Consider the following 23,553-nt stretch of genomic DNA (forward strand, 5'->3'; position numbering starts at 1 on the left):
TTGGGGCAGTTCACAAGTGTCACTGTTCTTCAGCGCCAACATAGCATGCCCAAAACATACTAACCAACATAGCATGCCCAAAATATACTAACCAACATAGCATGCCCAAAACATACTAACCAACATAGCATGCCCAAAATATACTAACCAACATAGCATGCCCAAAACATACTAACCAACATACCATGCCCAAAATATACTAACCAACATACCATGCCCAAAACTTACTAACCAACATACCATGCCCAGAACTTACTAACCAACATACCATGCCCAAAACATACTAACCAACATACCATGCCCAAAACTTACTAACCAACATACCATGCCCAAAATATACTAACCAACATAGCATGCCCAAAACTTACTAACCAACATAGCATGCCCAAAATATACTAACCAACATAGCATGCCCAAAATATACTAACCAACATACCATGCCCAAAACTTACTAACCAACATAGCATGCCCAAAACATACTAACCAACATACCATGCCCAAAACTTACTAACCCTAACCCATACAGCTTTGTAATGTGGGATGAAACTAGAGGACCCAAATGAAACCCACATATTCATGGAATGACAGCAAGAGGGATTGAACCCGGGTCACTGGGCAGTGAAATGGTGGGATTGAACCCGGGTCACTGGGCAGTAAAATGGTGGGATTGAACCCGGGTCACTGGGCAGTAAAATGGTGGGATTGAACCCGGGATCACTGGGCAGTAAAATGGTGAGACTGAACCGGGGTCACTGGGCAGTGAAATGGTGGGATTGAACCCGGGTCACTGGGCAGTGAAATGGTGGGATTGAACCCGGGTCACTGGGCAGTGAAATGGTGGGATTGAACCCGGGTCACTGGGCAGTGAAATGGTGGGATTGAACCCGGGTCACTGGGCAGTGAAATGGTGCGATTGAACCCGGGTCACTGGGCAGTAAAATGGTGAGATTGAACCCGGGTCACTGGGCAGTGAAATGGTGAGACTGAACCGGGATCACTGGGCAGTAAAATGGTGGGATTGAACCCGGGTCACTGGGCAGTAAAATGCTGAGATTGAACCCGGGTCACTGGGCAGTAAAATGGTGGGATTGAACCCGGGTCACTGGGCAGTGAAATGGTGGGATTGAACCCGGGTCACTGGGCAGTGAAATGGTGGGATTGAACCCAGGTCACTGGGCAGTGAAATGGTGGGATTGAACCCGGGTCACTGGGCAGTGAAATGGTGGGATTGAATCCAGGTCACTGGGCAGTGAAATGGTGAGACTGAACCGGGATCACTGGGCAGTGAAATGGTGAGACTGAACCGGGATCACTGGACAGTGAAATGGTGAGACTGAACCGGGATCACTGGGCAGTGAAATGGTGAGATTGAACCCGGGTCACTGGGCAGTGAAATGGTGGGATTGAACCCGGGTCACTGGGCAGTGAAATGGTGGGATTGAACCCAGGTCACTGGGCAGTGAAATGGTGGGATTGAACCCGGGTCACTGGGCAGTGAAATGGTGAGACTGAACCGGGATCACTGGGCAGTGAAATGGTGGGATTGAACCCGGGTCACTGGGCAGTAAAATGGTGAGACTGAATCCGGGATCACTGGGCAGTGAAATGGTGGGATTGAACCCGGGTCACTGGGCAGTAAAATGGTGGGATTGAACCCGGGTCACTGGGCAGTGAAATGGTGGGATTGAACCCGGGTCACTGGGCAGTGAAATGGTGAGACTGAACCGGGATCACTGGGCAGTGAAATGGTGGGATTGAACCCGGGTCACTGGGCAGTAAAATGGTGAGACTGAACCCGGGTCACTGGGCAGTAAAATGGTGAGACTGAATCCGGGATCACTGGGCAGTGAAATGGTGGGATTGAACCCGGGTCACTGGGCAGTAAAATGGTGGGATTGAACCCGGGTCACTGGGCAGTGAAATGGTGGGATTGAACCCGGGTCACTGGGCAGTGAAATGGTGAGACTGAATCCGGGATCACTGGGCAGTAAAATGGTGAGATTGAACCCGGGTCACTGGGCAGTGAAATGGTGAGACTGAACCGGGATCACTGGGCAGTGAAATGGTGGGATTGAACCCGGGCCACTGGGCAGTGAAATGGTGGGATTGAACCCGGGTCACTGGGCAGTGAAATGGTGGGATTGAACCCAGGTCACTGGGCAGTGAAATGGTGAGATTGAACCGGGATCACTGGGCAGTGAAATGGTGAGACTGAACCCGGGTCACTGGGCAGTAAAATGGTGAGATTGAACCCGGGTCACTGGGCAGTGAAATGGTGGGATTGAATCCGGGATCACTGGGCAGTGAAATGGTGGGATTGAACCCGGGTCACTGGGCAGTGAAATGGTGGGATTGAACCCGGGTCACTGGGCAGTGAAATGGTGAGATTGAACCCGGGTCACTGGGCAGTGAAATGGTGGGATTGAACCCGGGTCACTGGGCAGTGAAATGGTGGGATTGAACCCAGGTCACTGGGCAGTGAAATGGTGGGATTGAACCCAGGTCACTGGGCAGTGAAATGGTGAGACTGAACCCGGGTCACTGGGCAGTGAAATGGTGGGATTGAATCCGGGATCACTGGGCAGTGAAATGGTGGGATTGAACCCGGGTCACTGGGCAGTGAAATGGTGGGATTGAACCCGGGTCACTGGGCAGTGAAATGGTGAGATTGAACCCGGGTCACTGGGCAGTGAAATGGTGGGATTGAACCCGGGTCACTGGGCAGTGAAATGGTGGGATTGAACCCAGGTCACTGGGCAGTGAAATGGTGGGATTGAACCCAGGTCACTGGGCAGTGAAATGGTGAGACTGAACCCGGGTCACTGGGCAGTGAAATGGTGAGATTGAACCCGGGTCACTGGGCAGTGAAATGGTGGGATTGAACCCAGGTCACTGGGCAGTGAAATGGTGAGATTGAACCCGGGTCACTGGGCAGTGAAATGGTGGGATTGAACCCGGGTCACTGGGCAGTGAAATGGTGGGATTGAACCCAGGTCACTGGGCAGTGAAATGGTGGGATTGAACCCAGGTCACTGGGCAGTGAAATGGTGAGACTGAACCCGGGTCACTGGGCAGTGAAATGGTGAGATTGAACCCGGGTCACTGGGCAGTGAAATGGTGGGATTGAACCCAGGTCACTGGGCAGTGAAATGGTGAGACTGAACCCGGGTCACTGGGCAGTGAAATGGTGGGATTGAATCCGGGTCACTGGGCAGTGAAATGGTGGGATTGAATCCAGGTCACTGGGCAGTGATGAACTTTCATCATGCTGCCTGTGGCTTTGAGCACAAGACCACAAGACATAGGAGCAGAATTAGGCCATTCAGCCCATCGTGTCTGCTCTGCCACTCCTTCATAATTGATTTATTATCCCTCTCATCGCGTTCTCCTGCCTTCTCCCCATAACCTGTGATGTCCTTACCAATCAAGAAACCATGAACCTCCACTTTAAATATACCCAATGACATAGCCTCAACAAAGTGGTAAAGAATTTCCTTCACATCTGTTCTAAAGGGACATTCTTCTACTCTGAGGCAGAGCACTCTGGTCCTAGATTCTCCCACTATAGGAAACATCCTCTCCACACCCAATTGGTTTCAATGAGATTCCTCGCTCATTCTTCTAAACCCCAGAGAGTACAGGCCCAGAGCCATCAACCACTCCCTATAGAGTAACCCTTTCATTCCCAGGATTATTCTTGTGAACCTCCACTGGAGCCTCTCATCCTTTCTTAGATAAGGTGCCCAAAATTGTTCACAATACTCCTACTTTGGCTAGTTGTTAGTTAAATGAGCAGCTTGGCACATTCCACGTTCATACTACGCTAATGAAAGTTGTTGCTGGAAAAGCTAAAGAAATGACTGACTAAGCCTTACTTGAATAGATACCAATAGAAATGTAGAACAAGAAAGGATAGGTTAGAATAAATGATTGTCCATTAGAGAGGGGCCGGAGTTTCATTTCTCAGAAGGTTGAGAAACTTCAAAATGTTTTGCCCAAAATGTCACTTCAGTGAATATGTTGTGGGGCAGATTTTGAGTAATTGGGAAGCAGGCAAATCAGATTAGTCATGATTTTTTTGAATGGCAAAACAGACTGAAATCTTTCCTGCTCCTATTCTTAGGTAGGAAGGTGCTTACTAAGGAAGCTTCCTATCCAGTCACACCACTCCACCAAACTCAAAGTCACCATCTTACATCAACAGCAGAGGTGTTGATTCCAAATCAATTTAGATTCTTACATGCAGCGTCTTTGTCCATCTCTGTGAACTGTCTACACTTCTCACTATCTCAGTAAAGCACCCAGCAGAAACAAAGACCCTACCCATCCCAAACATTCTCTACTCCCCCCTTCCATCAGGCAGAAGATAAAAAAGCTTGAAAGCCTGTACCACCAGGGCTCAAGGATAGCTTCTATCCCATTGATGTCAGACTCCTGAATGAACCCCCTTTTATAACAAGATAGATCCTTGGCCTCACAATCTACCATGTTATGATCTTGCACTTTATCATTTACCTGCACTGCACACGCTAAAAAGACAGAGTACATGGCGTTTAACTGTGACGATGGTACTCTCAAGATCGTAAAGAATGATACCATTAAGAAAGTCCTTGACTACAAGTACCTCGGGTCAAGAATGATGAGTTCGGAGAAGGACATAAAGATACGGAAGGCACTGGCGTGGAGGGCTATGAACGACATGAAGGAAATCTGGAAGTCGAACCTGACCAGAGGGCTTAAAAAGAGGATTTTCATAACAGTCATAGAGTCCATTCTCACGTACAGATGCAAGAGGTAGACATTCACCAAGACTATGCAAAAGTCTCTAGATGGTTGCTATACACGAATGCTCCGGATGGCTCTTGACGTGGGTTGGCAACAGCACATGACGAACGTCGAGCTCTATAACGACCTACCGATGCTCACCACTAAAATCGAGGTGAGAAGACTGCAACTAGTGGGGCACTGTCTACGCCGCCCCGAGCTACCTGCCAGCCTAGCCATCATATGGGAGCCCAAGCACAGGAGGATGAGCCCTGGGCACCCTCCCAAGACTATGGTCAACACGCTCCTAGAATACAGCGGCGCGGCTAGTGTAGATGAACTGAACACACTGATGAGGGAGAGGGAGAAGTGGAGAGTCCGTCATCGTGCCTGATGCCAGCCTCCTAGGCCTGAGTCAACGTCGTCGTAGTAGTAGTGCACTGCACTCTTTTGATAGCTTTTCCACCTTATTCTGCGTTGTTAATGTATTACTTGATTCTAGCTTAATGCACAGTGTAATGATTTTTCTGAATAAACAGCTGATACAAGAGGGTATATTTTTAAGGTGATTGGAGGAAAGTATGGGGGAAAATAAGAGAGGCAAGCTTTTTATTTAGAAGGATAAACAGACTGGTGGGTGCATGGATTGCACTGGCAGAGACATTAGGGACACTTAAAAGACTTAGATGGGCATATGGATGACAAAGATAGAGGACTATGTAGGAGGGAAGGGTTAGATTGATCTTCAAGTAGGTTGAAGGATTGGCACAACATCATGGGCTGGAGTGCCTGTACTGTTCCTCAGTGTTCTATGTTCAAGATTCAAATGATTTCAAGATTCAAAGGTTCAAGATTCAAGATTCAAGATTCAAGATTCAAAAAACTTTATTGTCATTCTAACCGTACATCAGCTCTGCAGGGCAGAATGAGACAGCGTTTCTCAGGGGCAGTGCAATCATAACATAACAAACGCAACACTAAATAATAAACATAACAATAAATAGTAAAACACAACAGCCACATGTCAGTTAAAATCAAGTTATAAGTGTCCAGTGCAAGTTAAAAGTGTCCAAAGCAGGGTCAGGTGGAGCAGCTATTTAGCAGTCTGACTGCCTGTGGGAGGAAGCTGTTTAGTAGCCTTGTGGTTTTAGTTTTGATGCTCCTGTAACGTTTGCCTGATGGCAGAAGAACAAACAGTTCATGGAGAGGGTGTGAGGGGTCTTTAATGATGTACCGTGTCTTCAGGAGGCATTGACTCTGAAAGAGGTCTCGGACAGAAGGTAGGGAGACCCCAATAACCTTCTCTGCTCCCATAACCACCCTCTGCAAGGCTTTTTTGTCGACAGCACTGCAGCTGGAGTACCAGGTTGTGATGCAAAAGGTCAGCACACTCTCAACCACGCCTCTGTAGAATGTAGTTAAGATGTTGGTGGGGAGTGATGCTTGTTTAAGCTTCCTCAGAAAGTGCAATCTCTGCTGGGCCCGTTTCACAATCCCAGTGGTGTTCCTGGACCAGGTGAGATTGTCTGAGATCTGCACCCCAAGGAACTTGATGTTTTCCACTCTCTCCACTGTGGAGACACTGATGCTGAGGGGTGTGTGCTCAGGCTGAGACCGTCTGAAATCGACGATCATCTCCTTGGTTTTGGTGACATTAAGCATCAAGTTGTTATCCCTGCACCAGCTCTCTAGGTGTTGGACCTCCTCCCTGTACATTGTTTCATCATTTTTTCATCATTATGTAAGACAAGCTTTTCATTGTATCTTGGTACACAAGACAATAATAAACCAATATATCCAGTGATAACACAGCAGTAGTCTAGAGAAAGAATGAGCTTTGACAAGAGATATTTATCGGTACTCGCACAGTATGTCACTTTACCTGCAATCTCACTTTGGTCGTATCAAGAGGGAATGTGACAAGATCGGCAATACATGCTGCTGCTCCAGCTCCGATTATTTTTATACTGTTTGTTGGAGGTTTTTCCAAGGGCTTGAATCCAACCATGTTCAAGTGCGGTCCTCCTACAGGTGTGCGGGAAGTAAACAATCTTGCAAATTCACCATTCTCCAACCAAACCTTCAAAGAAGTAATAGAAGATGGTGAAAACCGTGTTTCCTTTTCAAAGTATGATTAAAAAACAAGCAGAATTTTTAAAATGTTAGTTTGTAGGGACCAGTAATTACCAAGTTCATTATCATTGATGTCCTCACATTGGTTCCTCAGGTTGTCATAGCCATGGTGGTAGTGGGGATAAGCTCCCACTACCTATAAAGCTCTCCAAATGGCGTGCGACTCTAACAGCCTCGGACAACCAAGTCCAGCTCCTGGCCTTCTCATGAGGCTTAGTTACTAGGCCCGGCAGAACTGTTTCTACTGACAAGCGAAGGGGCAAAGGCGGACCACTGGCGCCTCAAAACCAGTTGTTTTGGGCAGATGGTTCTCGTCAGCCTCGGACGGCAGCCCGCCTAGGAGAAGGAAGACTCTGATTTTAAACCTCCACTGCCTTGCGGCCACACCCACCCATGGGAGAGGCTTCGGGAGTAAAACCCCGAGGAAGAAACCCGGAGCCGGGGTCCCTGAGGCAGTTTGATGTTGTTTACAGCTTCACTCTGGCAACCTCTGTGACAACACAGGTGCCAAGCTGTATCAGCGCTTGCCCTTCCCTTGGACTACATCAGTGACGTGGAGAAGGGGAGCCCATTGCATGGGCAACAACCAGTTCCTTAAATCTTCCCACCCAGGCTTGCGCCCTGGAGAGGACACAGTCCACCAGAGGCGCAAACCCATGATCCCCTGGGATCTACAGCTACCTCCCCCATCACATTTTGTTTTCCAACTAATCTTGCAGAAGCACTAAAGGAAGCCCAAGTTATTAACTGGCAAATGCCATCTGTCCCACCAACCTGCCCGGGACTTATGCGTTACAGTATGAGTTGTGAAGATATTCCCAACCCATCCAGAACCAATTTTCTCTCCTGTGAGATGATTAGCTATAAAAATATGCACGTGGAGGTTCCTTGATTCCCTACACCATTGTAACTGGTCCAGGCAATTATCTGGTCTGAATAACTTCCAGCTAAATGTGGTGAGAAACAGTTCTAATTCCTGCTTAAAACATCGAGAGAGGCCTGAAGTCCAACTTCATAGGTTTAAGAATGTCTACTTTCCTTCTTGAAAGAATCAGCAAAACCCCAATCACTACAATTTAGCAACTTTCTGACCACACCGTCCACTTTCCACTAAAATCGAAGTCTTCTTCTTTTAATTACGTTTTCTTGCAAAAATTGTGTACAATTTACCTTTTACTTGCGAGTGCTGCTTTTAAGATACTATGTGGAGATGCTGCTATAAGTAAAGGTTTCATTGTGCCTGTGTATACATGCGTTTAAAATAAATCAACCTCAACTTTTGAGAGTTATTACCTTTTTAGAGGCTGGCATGTTCCAGAGGTTCACTATCCCCTGGGAAAAGAGGAACTTGACATCTATAACTTACCTCCAAATGAATTTGGAGCAGGGTTTGCCTGGAGACCTCTGAGATTCTGCAGTCGTGACCAGCTGCAAGGAGAAATCAGATTGTAATCAGAGGACTCTCACTACTGCCTGCTTAAGGCAAAAATCACTGCCAGGGTCCTCTGCAACCCCATGGAAGAAGAACAACTTCCCAAGTCAGTGTGGATTCAGTCCCTCAAAAGCTGCAACAAACACGATTTCCATTATGCAACATTACCAAGAGGAATCCAGAGGCAATTAAATATGGTCTTTATGAACCTTAAAAGAATTAATGCTGTCTAAAAGAGGAGATAAAGAATCCTGCTAAATATCAACTCCCCTTAGAAACCTAGCTCCATTTTGTCCCCACCACACCATTACATGCAAGCCACAATTCCCACCAACTGCTACCACCACAGTGCATCCAAGATCAAGGCAGTATGACATTGTTCTAATCCATATCTCCATCAGGCTCTTTTTAAGTTGTTTTTATTTACATCTGCAAGGATGGATTTGGGGGACAGAGAGGGGAATTGGGGTCAGGTTAGGGTTTAGAGACAGGGTTGTGAGGGTATTAGAGGTCAGACAGGAGGCCAAGTCTCCAGTCTGTGTTCAAAGGCCAGTGACGCAGGCGTGGGATATCTGTCATCAGCGGCTGGATGTCAGGCCAACAGATAGTGGATGAGGGCCCCTCCAGAGTCAGCGAGGTCTGGGAACCTCTGCAAACCTGCAGGGGAAATCAAGGTCCAATGTCTGCAGGTCTGAGTCAGCTGGGGGCTGGGGGCTGAGAAGACCGCCTGTCCTGGGGTTAAAGGACCATATGTGCATGGACCGGGGGGGGGGGGGGGGGGGAGTTTCACTTTGCTGTTATTTTGTTGCTTGTTGGGTTCTGTGTTATTTTGCCGAGCATTGTGGGCATATTGTGCTGCTGCTGAAGTGTGTGGTAACACTTGCTTGCTGTCCCCAGCACACCCTTCACTGTGCACAAATGACACATTTCACTCGGCTGGATTAAACTAGTGCGGGGCCTGCAGCCCATGTTATAAAGGGGTCCTAAATTTAAAAATGCACATAAGCATTAAAACATAAATTATTTGCTTGCAAAGTAAAGTAATTCAATTTTTACATTTGCTATACAGCCAGATAATACGACAAATGCCAGACACTTCAGTAATAGTATTACTTACATGTAGGTGTCAATTTCAAATGTCAAAAGTAACAAAACTACAATTTAAAAGTTAGAGTTTCTAGATTTAGCATCAGCGAATTTGTTGATGATACTGGAAATGTCTATTTCACGCAGAAGTTCATGTTCAATGCTCATTAGAGTGAGATTGTTCACTCTGTTTTGACCCATGGTGCTCCTTAGTTCATTTTTAATCCCTTTCAGTTTTGAAAATGAGCATTCTCCACTGCAGTTGGTAACCACGAGTGACAAATAGATGCACAAGACATTTTCTACATTTGGAAAACATTGTCAGTTATCAAATGGTACAAATGTAACTCTGTAAGGTCTTGTTTGGTGCCAATATGAGAAGCAAGATCTGTTTTCAACAGTTCAGTAAACTGCACAAATTCTTCATTAAGACTTTCTTCCAGATCTTCCAGATATGATTTAATAAGATTTGATGATCTCTTCACAATCTCTTCAGGTGTAAATGACTGTAACTGATGAAGGAATCCAAAAACACCATTCACCTTTAGATAAGCTTTCTGCCTTTTTGACAGAGCAGAAAGCAAGATGTCAATAATGGCAAGAAATGTTCGGCTTTTAAACTTGTGAGAAGGCGTTTGAGATTCAACAAGTGTATCAAGAGCACTGGAACCACTGAAATCATCATACACTCAATATTGCTTGTGCTTTCTTCGAGTTTGCTGTTGATAATCTCCACACTTAGTCAGATCCTTGGCTTTTTGCTCAATGTCTGAAAAAGTAGACTGCATAACTTGAATATATCCGTGCAAGGATTCATAGAGTGCACACGCTGTGTTCGAGTCTTGGCCAGAAGATTGCAAAGAAGCACTGGTCATTTGAAAACGCTGTAATACTTGATCCCACAATATGACCATTATTCCTGTTTCCAACTTCATCATGGTTGAAAATAGTCCACGAGCCTATTGTCGACATGCTGCCTTCTGATCATTGTTATTTGAAATGTCATTCAAGACTTGTTTTATTGCAGAAAAGCTGTGTGAAAGTGCTTTTGTTGGCATCTGCACGAGCTGACCACCTGGTATCTGACATTCTTTTCACAATGGGCAAATGAGCACCACCATCAGATAATGCAGCAGAAAGGAGATCCCACCAATAAGTAGAAGCAGAAAAAAAATGTGTACAGGCTTTCTACAAATTGAAAGAAAATTAATGCTTCTTGACAACATTCAGCAGCACATTTTCCAACCAAATTTAGTGAATGTGCAAAACATGGAATGTAATCCGCAAACTCATTCAGCTCTTTAGTTCGTGCTTGTAAGCCACGATACTTGCCACTCATGTTGCTGGCATTGTCACAACTTTGACCATGGCAGTCTTTTATATCAATGTCATTTTCCTTTAAAAAGTCAAGTAAACTTTGATCAAGCTGTTCAGCACTATGACCTTCCATATCCAAAAACTTCACGAATCTTTCAACTGGTCCAGACGGCAAAACATAGCGCACAGTCAAAGTCAGCTGGTCCACAGTAGATATATCTGGAGTGGAATCCAATGAAACAGAATAATACTTGTATTTCTTCACTTCACCGATAATGTGATCCAGTATGCTGGATCCAATCAGATTGATGAATTCCTCACATGTTGTTTTAGATAGGTATGATTTATGTCCCCTTCCTTGGTTTGCATGAGCATTTATACCACGACACAGCAAGGAGCCAACACACGCCTGTCCACACATACTGTACCATGCAGCATGCAGCTCCCCTGACATGAAAATAACAGTGTTGCCAGATCATCGTTATTGTGGCATGGATGAAATCACAGAGTGTTGCGTTACCGGTAGGTACAAGGCAGTTTCTTTATTTGACAAAACAAGGTTACAGCAGGCAGAGACCCCTGGCAGAACAGGTCTAACCGCCTTGTGATTGAGGCTCAATATTTATTTGCTAAACACAGAAGACAGTTCATAGTTACAAGTATAGACAATTCTTTGAAGTTTTCACATCTTTTGATTAAATTCATTCTACCGGCGCCAGTATGCCTAAACTGGCATTCTTGGCCTTTAGGAATGCAAGTTAAAATCCATAATACATTATTTGGTATGTTACGTGCTAACATAGAGGACAATTCATATTCAAAAAACATAGATATGGTGTCTTCACAACTACCTGTAAATCAGCATTCTTGTCTCAGAGGCGCCAGAGACGCATTGTTATAAATGAAACTGGGTTCACAGCTTTTAGGAAATGCATTGTTATGAACTCAATCCACAGTACTTTGTCAAAGAACAGAAGACTGATGGCTGAAGTCATTTATTTAAGTGTAAATGAATCGTCTACCCAAAGCTGGCTCTAACAGTCGTGAGAATACAGTGAGATGCCGATTTCACCAGACTGCAGCTTGCAAGCACTTAGTGCGGGCAGGGCCCTCGAAAATGTGGGGCCCATAGCATATGCTACTTTTGCTACTAGATTAATCCGGCCCTGATTTCACTGTATGTTTCAGTGTACACATGATAAATAAACTGGAATCTTGATGCTCCCCAGTGGAGTGGAGCAATGCACAGACAAAGGAAACCATTCAACCTTCGCTGAACCAAGTTCATGCGCAAGTCTATAGAGAACAATCTCCAAGTCATCATTAACCAGTTTACTGGCGTGTACAAACCAGGCTTTACACCAAAGTACTGAAAAACAAAGGGCCACCTGAGAATTAAACTCCAAAGTTCAAATTCAGAACCTCCACAGTGCTCCATCAGCAAAGAGTTTTCAAAAAGGTGAATACATCACATCCAGAGTTAAACCCATGCTTCCCATCAGAGTTATCCCTGCCTCCTGTATGAAGCCTACCTCCAGCAAGCTTGAAGAAATACCACCAAAATCCTCTAAGTCCATTGGCAGGTTGAGTGGATCAAAGTCACACTCCCTCACAGAACAATGCCCCCACTTCGAGGCCCCAACTGAGCCCAACAATTCCGTGGGGCAGATCCCATCATGAGACTCCTCAAACAGCACCATCACAAGGACAGCTGCACCAAGACGTTCTTAAAGCCTCCTGGGGGAATCCAATACCCTCGTCCACTCTTTGCAACTGGATCCTCAACTTCTTGATTAACCGACTGCAACCAGCAAGAATAGGCAGCAACACCTCTACTACAATTATCCTCATCCTTGGTGCTCCTCCATCCTTCCCTACTCCCTATACACTGATAATTGCTAGGCCAGATTCTGCTCTAACTCAAAAGTTTTGCAGGTGACACCATGGTAGCAAGCCATATCTCAAACACTAGTCAGAGTGCAGGAAGGAGATAGAGAGCCCAGTGGCATGGTGTCAATACAGCAACCTTTAGTCAGCAAACAAAAGAGTTGGTCATTGACTTCAAGCAAGGAGTGGTGTACATGCTCATGTTTACATTGATGGTGCTGAGGTCAGAGGGTTGAGAGCTTCAAGTTCCTAGGAGTGAAACTCACCAACATCCTGGTCCAACCACAGCCAAGGAAGCTCAACAGCGCTTCCACCTCCTCAGAGGCTAAAGAAATTTGGCATGTCTGCTTTAACCAATTTTTACTAATGTATCCTACCTGGATGGATCACAGCTGCTTTGGCAACTGCTTTGTCTGAGACTGCAAGAAACCGCTGAGAGATGTGGATTCACAGCACATCACAGTAAAAAGCCTACACTCCATGGTCCCTGTCTACATTTTGCCCTTCTTCAGTAAAACAGTCAACATAATCAAAGACCACACCCACTCTGGACATTATCTTTTCTCCACCGTTCCATCAGGCAGAACATAAGTAAGAATGTATCACCAGGCCCAAGGACAGTTTCTGTCCTGCTGTTACAAGACTCTCGAAGTACAATAAGATTGACACGACCTCACAATCTATCTCATTATGGTTTCACACCTTACTGTCTACCTGTACTGCAATTTCATAACTGCAACACTTCATTCTGTTCAACTTCAAGTCAAGCTTATTGTCATCAACCCAGACTTCTAAAAGAGGTAGCTGAAGAGAATGTGGAGACATTAGTAATGTTGTTTCAAGAATCACTGGAATGGGTCCAGAGGACTGGAAAATTGCAAATGTCACTCCACTCTTTAAGAAGCGAGCAAGGTACAAGAAAGGAAATCATAAGCCAGTTCGCCTGGCTTCAGTAGTTGGGAAGATATTGGTTGTCCATTAAGGATGAGGTTTCAAGGTACTTTCGGGAGGCATATGATAAAATAAGCCAACGTTGGCATGGTTTCCTTAAGGGGAAATCTTACAGGACAAATTTGTTGGAATTATCTGAGGAAATAACAGGCAAGATAGACAAAGGAGAGTCAGTGGGTGTTGCTTACTTGGATTTTTAGAAGGCCTTTGATAAAGTGACACACATAGGGCTGCCTAACAAGATAAGAGCCCATGGTATTACAGGAAAGATTAGCATGGTTAGAAGATTGGTTGACTGCTAGGAGGCAAAGGGTGGGAATAAAGGGAGTCATTTCTGGTTGGCTGTCAGTGATTAGTATTGTTCTGCAAGAGTCAGTGTTGGGAAATGCTTCTATTCATGTTGAATGTCAATAATTTGAATGATGGAGTTGATGGCTTTGTGTCCAAGTTTGCAGATGATATGAAGATAGATGAGGGGCAAGTAATGTTGAGGAAGCAGGAAGTCCGCAGAAAGACTGAGACAGATTAGGACAATGGGCAAAAAACTGGCAGGTGAAATATAGAGTAGGAAGTGTATGGTCACGCACTTTGGTAGAAGAAATAAGGCATCGACTGTTTTCTAAATGGAGAGAAAACTCAAAAATCAGAGGTGCAAAGGGACTTGGGAGTACTTGTGCAAGATTCCCTAAATGTTACCTTGCAGGTTGAGTCAGTGGTAAGGAAGGCAAATGCAAAGTTGGCAATCATTTTGAGAGAACCAGAGTACAAGAGCAAGAAGGTCATGTTGAGGCTTTATAAGGCATTGGTGAGACCGCACTTGGAGTGTTGTGAGCAATTTTGGACCCCTTATCTAAGAAAGGAAGTGCTAGGATTGGACAGGGTCAAGATGAGGCTCACAAGAATTATTTGGGGAACGAAAAGGTTAACATAGGTAGAGAGTTTGATTGCTCTGGGTCTGTACTCACTGGATTTAAAGAAAAATGAGAGGGGGGATGGTCTCAATGAAACCTATTGAATATTGAGAAATCTAGATAGAGTGGTTATACGAAGGATGTTTCCTAAAATGGGTTAGCCTAGGACCAGAGAGCACAACCGCAGAACTATACGGACATGCATTTAGAACAGATGAAGAATTCTTTAGCCAGAAGGTAGTGAACCTGCAAAATTTGTTGACACAGGTGGGTGTGGAAGCCAAGTCATTGAGTATATTTAAAGCAGAGGTTGATAGGCTCTTGATTAATTAGGGATCAAAGGTTACTGGTAGAGGGCAGGAGAATGGGGTTTAGAGGGATAATAAATCAGCCATGATAGAATGGCAGAGCAGATGATGGGTCAAATAGTCTAATTCTCCTCCTATGTCTAATGGACTTATCGTATACTTGTATGTTGCACAAAACAGTACGTACAACTCACACCGCAGCACAAAGTAACATTTCCACAAATAAATTAACAAATAGCAAGACGCATTTACAACACAAGTTTAAAAACATAACAGCACAACACTACAGGCACTTCACTCTTGGCGAGACCCAGGTGGTGGCAGGGAGTTCGGTAGTCTCATTGCTTGGGGGAAGAAGCTGTTTCCTACTCTGTCCCTGTCCCATGGTACGGTACCTCCAGCCCAATGGTGGGGGCCAGGGGGGCGGGGGGGGGGGGTCAAGCAGATTGCTGACCAGAGACAGGGATTATCAACAATGCTAAGGGCCATGCAGAGACTTTATTTTCTAAGGAAGCTGAGATCCTTTAATGTGCGCAGCAGGATATTGGAGATATTTTACCCACCTGCTGTAGCGGGGTAGTCTTCTTAACTGCTTTATGTTAGGGGAGCAGCATTGGTGCTGGTTATGCTAAAAGGCTAAATAAACTCATTGTACGTATAGCCTACATTATAATAGAAACATAGAAAATAGGTGCAGGAGTAGGCCATTCGGCCCTTCGAGCCTGCACCGCCATTTATTATGATCATGGCTGATCATCCAACTCAGAACCCTGCCCCAGCCTTCCCTCCATACCCCCTGACCCCCGTAGCCACAAGGGCCATATCTAACTCCCTCTTAAATATAGCCAATGAACTGGCCTCAACTGTTTCCTGTGGCAGAGAATTCCACAGATTCAACACTCTGTGTGAAGAAGTTTTTCCTAATCTCGGTCCTAAAAGGCTTCCCCTCTATCCTCAAACTGTGGCCCCTCGTTCTGGACTTCCCCAACATCGGGAACAATCTTCCTGCATCTAGCCTGTCCAATCCCTTTAGGATCTTATACGTTTCAATCAGATCCCCCCTCAATCTTCTAAATTCCAACGAGTACAAGCCCAGTTCATCCAGTCTTTCTTCATATGAAAGTCCTGCCATCCCAGGAATCAATCTGGTGAACCTTCTTTGTACTCCCTCTATGGCAAGGATGTCTTTCCTCAGATTAGGGGACCAAAACTGCACACAATACTCCAGGTGTGGTCTCACCAAGGCCTTGTACAACTGCAGTAGTACCTCCCTGCTCCTGTACTCGAATCCTCTCGCTATAAATGCCAGCATACCATTCGCCTTTTTCACCGCCTGCTGTACCTGCATGCCCACTTTCAATGACTGGTGTATAATGACACCCAGGTCTCGTTGCACCTCCCCTTTTCCTAATCGGCCACCATTCAGATAATAATCTGTTTTCCTATTTTTACCACCAAAGTGGACAACTTCACATTTATCCACATTAAATTGCATCTGCCATGAATTTGCCCACTCACCCAACCTCTCCAAGTCACCCTGCATCCTCTTAGCATCCTCCTCACAGCTAACACTGCCACCCAGCTTCGTGTCATCCGCAAACTTGGAGATGCTGCATTTAATTCCCTCATCCAAGTCATTAATATATATTGTAAACAACTGGGGTCCCAGCACTGAGCCTTGCGGTACCCCACTAGTCACCGCCTGCCATTCTGAAAAGGTCCCGTTTATTCCCACTCTTTGCTTCCTATCTGCTAACCAATTCTCCACCCACACCAATACCTTACCCCCAATACCGTGTGCTTTAAGTTTGCACACTAATCTCCTGTGTGGGACCTTGTCAAAAGCCTTCTGAAAATCTAAATATACCACATCCACTGGTTCTCCCCTATCCACTCTACTAGTTACATCCTCAAAAAATTCTATGAGATTCGTCAGACATGATTTTCCTTTCACAAATCCATGCTGACTTTGTCCGATCATTTCACCGCTTTCCAAATGTGCTGTTATCACATCCTTGATAACTGACTCCAGCAGTTTCCCCACCACTGACGTTAGGCTAACCGGTCTAATAAGGGACTACTTTATGTTTTAGTAAAACATCATTACGTGCGCTATTAGGCATGTATTGATCTGTCTGTGTGTGCCGAGTTCGGTTCCTGCCAGTAAAGAACCATGAACCTTAGCTCCCATCTCCAGCGTTTTTATTAATAGCATTGTGTAACCAGGCCACATACACAACAAATTGGCGACGAGGTTAACGAACCTACATCTTATCGGAATGCCGAGTTTTAGTTGGTAACGACACTCGGAGGAAGAGCACAAGGAACGAGTCAAGGAGCAGGAGAAGGAGGCACAGCAAGGCCGCGAGTCCGAAAGGAAGCGGGAGCACAGCCGCAGGTCGACAACATCAGGAGACCAAGAGACACAGTCGGAGCCGCAGCACGTCCAGCCGAGACCACAGCCAGTGCTGACCCCAGGGACTGAGGGTCTGCCTGCCCCAGAAGGGAGATAAAAAGGAGCAACACACACATCTAGACGGAGTGCGCTCATGGCGCTAGCAAAAAGGACACGTGAGTCAAAAAGAAAACGGGGGAAAACGGGGCTTAATTGACATTAAAAAAATGGCGAAGATTGGACCCATTACAGCATTTGATAGTGGCATTGAAGACTGGGCAACTTACATTGAGAGAGTGGAGTTATATTGTGAGGCTAATGGTGTTTATGATGAAAAGAAAGCCAGCGTCTTACTCAGTATTATGGGAGCAAAAACATACGGGCTGCTATGGAGCTTGTTAACCCCTGAAAAGCCAGCTGACAAAATGTTCAAGCAAATAGTAGACATTCTCCAACAGCATTTAAACCCCAAACCACTGGTCATTGCTGAAAGATTTAAATTTCACAATCTGAATCAGAGCAAAATGTGAAAGCATTTCTGAATATTGTACTGAATTGTGCAAATTACCAGAACATTGTCAATTTGGAGCTGGTCTATTGGACGCATTGAGGGATAGGTTAGTGTGTGGCATGCACTGTGAAAACACCCAGAAGAAGCTCCTGGGTGAAGAAGACCTTACATTTGAGAAGATGCTGAACATTGCAATATCAATGGAAACAGCTGCACGAGGTGCTTCCGAGATACTACAAAAATCTCTGGAATATTGCCACAAATAAAATGTCACTGAACAAAAATGAAGGAAAGAAATGTTACTGTTGTGGGAACATGTCACATGACCCTGATGACTGTTGGTTTAAAGACAAAGAATGCAGAAACTGTGGCAAACAGGGCCACACTGGCAGAGTCTGCAAAGCTAGTAAACAGCAGGAAAAGGACAAAATACAGAGAAACAAGAAACCCCAGAAAGGAAAACACAACAATGTACACAAAATGGAAGAAAGTAGTTCTGATGAAAATGACTCAGACGAAAGTGAATTGTCTTGTCTGTAGCTTCACAGCGTGAAAGAGACAGATGATCGAAGAGTAATATGGATCACTCCACAAGTGGCAGGTGTGAGACAGAAAGTGGAGTTGGATACAGGCTCAGCTTTAACAATGATCTCTGTACACGACTACAAATAACTGTTTTCTCACATACCTCTGAAACAAACTAAACTACCGCTAAAGACTTACACAGGACAGAAAGTGCGTTCCAAAGGTAAAATTAAAGTGACAGTGACCTACGGAGACAAAACACAGCAGCTGAACCTCTATGTACTGAAAAATGGAGGACCACTGTTGCTGGGACGTGAATGGCTCAGGCAAATCCAGTTGGATTGGTACACCATCAAGGCACTAGATGTGTCAACAAAGGAGGGCAGCTCGGCAGGGAAGATGTCCACAGCTCTCCTCTCACACATTGTTGACTATTACAACGACGAGGAGGAGCTAGACAGTGTCAACAATGAGGATGAACACAGTATCCGTGGCCACGACTCGGATGAAGATACAGAGGATGCAAGGGAGACAGATATTTCCAATAAGCACAATGATGAAGACTACCTGGAAGTCAAAGAGCAGATGTACCAGGAGAAATTGACATCTCTCAAAAGAGAGCTACAATAGTTACAGGAAGGCACTTTGCAGGAGTATCAGAAAAGGATGAAGAAACTAGATCAACAATACGAGGAAAGAATACGAAATACAGAGCCTTTTCTGCAAATGGAGACAGAACAAGTGGAACGGAATTATATTAAAGAGAAGAAAGCAGCAGTGAAGGAATTTGAAGATAAAAAGCTTGAGTTAGAAGAAAAGAAAAAGATGACTGAGAATGAGAGGCTGACAATGGAACTCACAGGAGATTCTATGGAGGTAAAGCCAATAATGATTAGGAAACTAAGGAGGAGACCTAATGACTCTGTTCCAATTACAGACAAAAGACGAAAACCTGTACCTGTGCAGTTGTTACTTGTTAACAGATGAACAGATAATGGAAGATCTGCGAACACTCAATAAATCACCAAAAAGACCAGCATCTCCGTCTTCTCCTCAGCATCTTCCCAGCACTCCTGCTGAATCACCAGCACAAAGATATGAAGCACGAATAGAAGATGGGAAGTTATAATACGATAAGAGATTGTATCATAACGGTCAGGCGATCTACTTTACACTGTATTGTCGCCAAACAATTGATACTAGAACGTACAATCATCACAGCGATATTTGATTCTGCGCTTCCCGCTCCCTGGATTACAAATATTAAATATTAAAAATAGTATAAATTCGTAAATATTAAAGATTTAAATTATAAATAGAAAATAAAAAATGGAAAGTAAGGTAGTGCAAAAAAACTGAGAGGCAGGTCCAGATATTTGGAGGGTACGGCCCAGATCCGGGTCAGGAACTGTTCAGCAGTCTTATCACAGTTGGAAAGAAGCTGTTCCCAAATCTGGCCGTATGAGTCTTCAAGCTCCTGAGCCTTCTCCTGGAGAAACTAATGATGATGAAGAAATGAAAGCAGGCAAGTCAACATTATCTAAGGAGAATACGAAGATTAGCTCTGTAATTAGCTCAGTTGGAACAAATGAGATATGGGTAAGGAAGACAAGTGATAGCACAAAGATGCGTATATATCTTGGACAGCTGCACAGAGGAGTCTTTATTATACAGAGGTGATCTGCTGCCTAGAACTCTTAGCAAGTTGAAGGCGCACATCTTCTTAACTCCCTATGCTCAGAGGTCAACTGTTCATGACTTTTATATGGAAATCTGTATTAAAACAAACAAGTTTCTTGACAGACTGAAGAACACACTACTTAAAGACACTTTCCAAAGCCATCTCAGTTTTGATGATTGTACATATTTTTAAGAACAACATTCACCTTTTCACGGATTTCACTTTGCTTTTGTCTTCTTTGCAAGATGGAGGTGACTACTCTTTATGGCTGGAACCTGCCAATTTGTGGATTGTTTAATTTGTTCCAGACAATAGAGTGAAGACCTATTTGCTTCAGTGCCGGACAATCTAGAGAAGACCCGTGCCCCCCCCCAGAGACCTGAGTTATATATGGGTCTTAGACCAAAAGTAAAAAAAAGGCTTGTTATAATTCGATATTATTAAGTTACTTTGTTATAATTTGATATTATTAAGTTACTAAGTGAACAAATGGTAGGCGTTTGTATGCTAAGGGTAAATGTATTTGTTTAGCATAGTGCCCCATTTAAAAAAAACAAACAAACAGTTCATATACTATTAAAATAAAAGGGGAGGAGTGTGCCATATAGCGCTTATTGATCTGTACGTGTGTGCGGAGTTCGGTTTCTGCCAGTAAAGAACCATGAACCTTAGCTCCCATCCCCAGCGTTTTTATTAATAACATTGTTGGGTAACCAGGCCACATACACAACACTCATCAAAAAGGCTGGATCAGTGCTTGGCTACAACCGGACTCTTGAGTTAGTGGTGGAGAAGTCACTAAACAAACTGTTGTTCATTATGCACAATCAGGCACATCCTCCCCATGACCTACTGAATAAGCAGCGGAGCACCCTTTCAAACAGACTCATTCAGCTCCGCTGTCACAAGGATTGTTACAGAAAATCTTTCCTACCAAATACAACAAGCATATACAACAACAGGAGAACACACATCATAGTACAATAGTCTCTGCTTTATTGCTTCATACATTATTATTGCACATTGGTACATTTTGTGTATACTATTATTCCGTATCTATTATTAGTTAAGTCCGCACACAGCCAAGTGCATTTTTCAATGTTGCTGCTGTAACGGAAGAATTTCCTAAGTGGGATCAGTAAAGTATTATTAATAATATTATTACACAGCAACCCAGCTGGTGGCGTGGTGGCATCATTACTGGACTTCGGGACGAAAGGTCCCAAGTTCGAATCCAGCCGGCTCCCCTGCACGCTTTCCATCCGTGCTGGGTTACGAGCTGGTGATCTCTTTGGAAACTCAGCCAGCAGAAGGCAATGGCAAACCACTCCTGCAACTTGCCTCCTGCGTGGTTCCCCACTGCATCAGAGAGGCAGCGTGGAGGGAAATCGTCCACTAACCGGAGAAACTCCGGATGCGACGTACCTTACCTTTCCATTACACAGCACATCTGCATTGTTATTGTTTTCTCTTGCACTACTTCATTGCACAGTTGTAATGAAATTATCTGTATGGATGCCACAGAAAATAAAGTTTATTTGTACCTGTGACAATAATCGGCCAACTGCACTCGAGGGAATCTCTGGTCCTTACTGCAAATTAGCAAAGAAGTATCCAGGATGGCAATAAGAACCTTGAACAGCTCCAACATGGGCCGGCAAGTGAAAACAGCTGAAAGAATCCTCCAAATGCCTTGCCTGCCTGCTGTCAAGCACCTCCTGCCCAGCTTCTGCAGAATACATATTTCACTGATAAGTAGTATCAGCCAAGCTCAGAGTTACAACGACAGAAACTCACCCTGGATCTTCAGGGACTGCAAAGGTCTGATCTTTTGCTTGCCGGTTCTTGTTGAGATATAGCTGAGGTGCCTGGCTTCAGGACACACTTATCCTGTAATACTTCCACAGATATCGTAGCAGCAGATTTCACAAGATAAGTGCAAGGGCTTGCAGCAAGAAATTGCAATTCCAGGAAATGAGAGTCATACAGTCGGAGTCAGAATCATACAGTATGAAACAAGCCGTTCAACTCAGCACGTCCACTCAGACCAGTGGCATCTATTTGTATTAATTCCATCTTCCAGCCCTGAGCTTTCAAAGTCTTCATGATTTGTGCTCATGTAGATGGCTCTTAAACCTTATTAGCACCTCTGCTTCCACCACAATTTACTCCAAGTACTTACCATCTCTAGGTAAAAAAGAGTTCCCCTCAAAATCTCTTACCCCTTAGTGGAATCTATGTCCCCTAATTTCATTCCCTTCTAGCAAGAGGCAAGGATTCCTGCAGTATTGTTATCTATAACCCTCAATTTTACATATTTCTATCATGTCTCCTCTTAATCTCTTCCACTCCAGTGGAAAAAAGACTTTGCTTCTCCTGTAACAAAATCCCTATTCCAGGTAACATCCTGGAGAACCTCCTCTACACCTTCTCCAGTGCCATGTTGTTATTGTATGTAGGACCAGAAACACCAGCAGTACTCCAGCCAAAGTTGACCTTTGTTTTATAAAGATGGAGCATAACCTCCCTGCTCTTGTGTGCAGTGCCTTAACTGATTAAGGTCAGCATTCCATATGTGTTATTATCACAGAACTTCGAACCTATGCACAAAGTTCGTCAATGCTTGCATGGAGGATCACCACCTTTGTCATGGTGGAGGGGCTTGTGGGTTCCTGAGATCGCAAGAGTGATACAGTCTGGAGTTTAGCCATCTGGCGCTTAGCTCCTGGTAGCGTCAAGGCCTGTGCATTAACCTCACCACTTTAAATAAAGCCACGTACAGGCGTACTGCATTAAGGGAAGTCCACCCCAACATCTTGGATTAAGTCCCGTGGTGATCAGCAAGCGACAAAAGGATTTGGATGGTGAGGTCTGAAAGCCCCTAGTCACAAGCTGGCCAGAATACATGAATCCCAGGTCTGCCTGTATACCCACCCAAATAGACAGCCCCTCATATACGACCGAAAAGATTGCAGTCCTCCTATTCATGGTGAAGATCCTGGACTCACTAGTACTCCCAAATGCATCACCTCAATTCCTACTGCAATTGCTCAGGTCATTTAACTATCACATCAAGGTAATCTTGTCATGCAAGATTGCCTTCCATAGGGACAACAACTTTACCAATCTTAGTGTCAACTGTGAACTTGCTGTCCATGGCACCTAAATCACATGTATGGATGTTCCCTCCATGACACTGTAGACTTCCACTGGTTACTCTAGTTTCCTCCCTCCGCACAGAGGTATGCGAGTAGGTTATCAGAATCAGGTTTAATATCACTGACGATATGTCATGAAATTTGTTGTTTTGCAGCAGCAGTACAGTGAAACACAAACTATAAATTGCAGTAAGAAATAGATACATAATTAAATACGTAGTGCAAAAAGAGGAAAAACAGTAAAAATTCATTGTCTGTTCAGAAATAAGACCATAAGATATAAGAGCAGTATGAGGCCATTTGGGCTATTAAGTCTACTCTGCTATTCCAGCATGGCTGATTTATTATTCCCCTCAGCCCCATTCTCCGGCCTTCTCTCTGATCTGATGGCAGATACATCCAGAATGTGCAGGGGTGCAGTGCCAATTTTTTAGGTGCCAGACTGACAAAATATCACACCCAATTTGTGCACCTGCTCATTTCATGTACTGGGC

General features: G+C 44.6%; 1 protein-coding gene across 4 annotated transcripts in view; it reads right to left on the minus strand.

Annotated features, from left to right (window-relative positions):
* The window catches only part of LOC140200068 (dicarboxylate carrier UCP2-like), a 45,205-nt gene that overhangs the window by 15,304 nt on the left and 6,348 nt on the right, over positions 1–23,553 (minus strand). Inside the window, exons 1-3 of one of the 4 annotated variants that reach the window (XM_072262797.1) lie at positions 21,699–21,779; positions 8,264–8,325; positions 6,647–6,844 (exon numbers count right to left, since the gene is read on the minus strand). In XM_072262797.1, coding sequence (XP_072118898.1) covers positions 6,647–6,772 — 126 coding nt within the window. In that variant the 5' untranslated portion in view covers positions 6,773–6,844; positions 8,264–8,325; positions 21,699–21,779. Of the gene's footprint in view, positions 1–6,646; positions 6,845–6,951; positions 7,250–8,263; positions 8,326–21,445; positions 21,643–21,698; positions 21,780–23,553 lie in introns of those variants that run through there. The other 3 variants (XM_072262796.1, XM_072262794.1, XM_072262795.1) reach the window with 3 other exon arrangements.

Source organism: Mobula birostris, chromosome 7 (genome assembly GCF_030028105.1).
Source record: "Mobula birostris isolate sMobBir1 chromosome 7, sMobBir1.hap1, whole genome shotgun sequence".
Lineage (NCBI taxonomy): Eukaryota > Metazoa > Chordata > Chondrichthyes > Myliobatiformes > Myliobatidae > Mobula > Mobula birostris.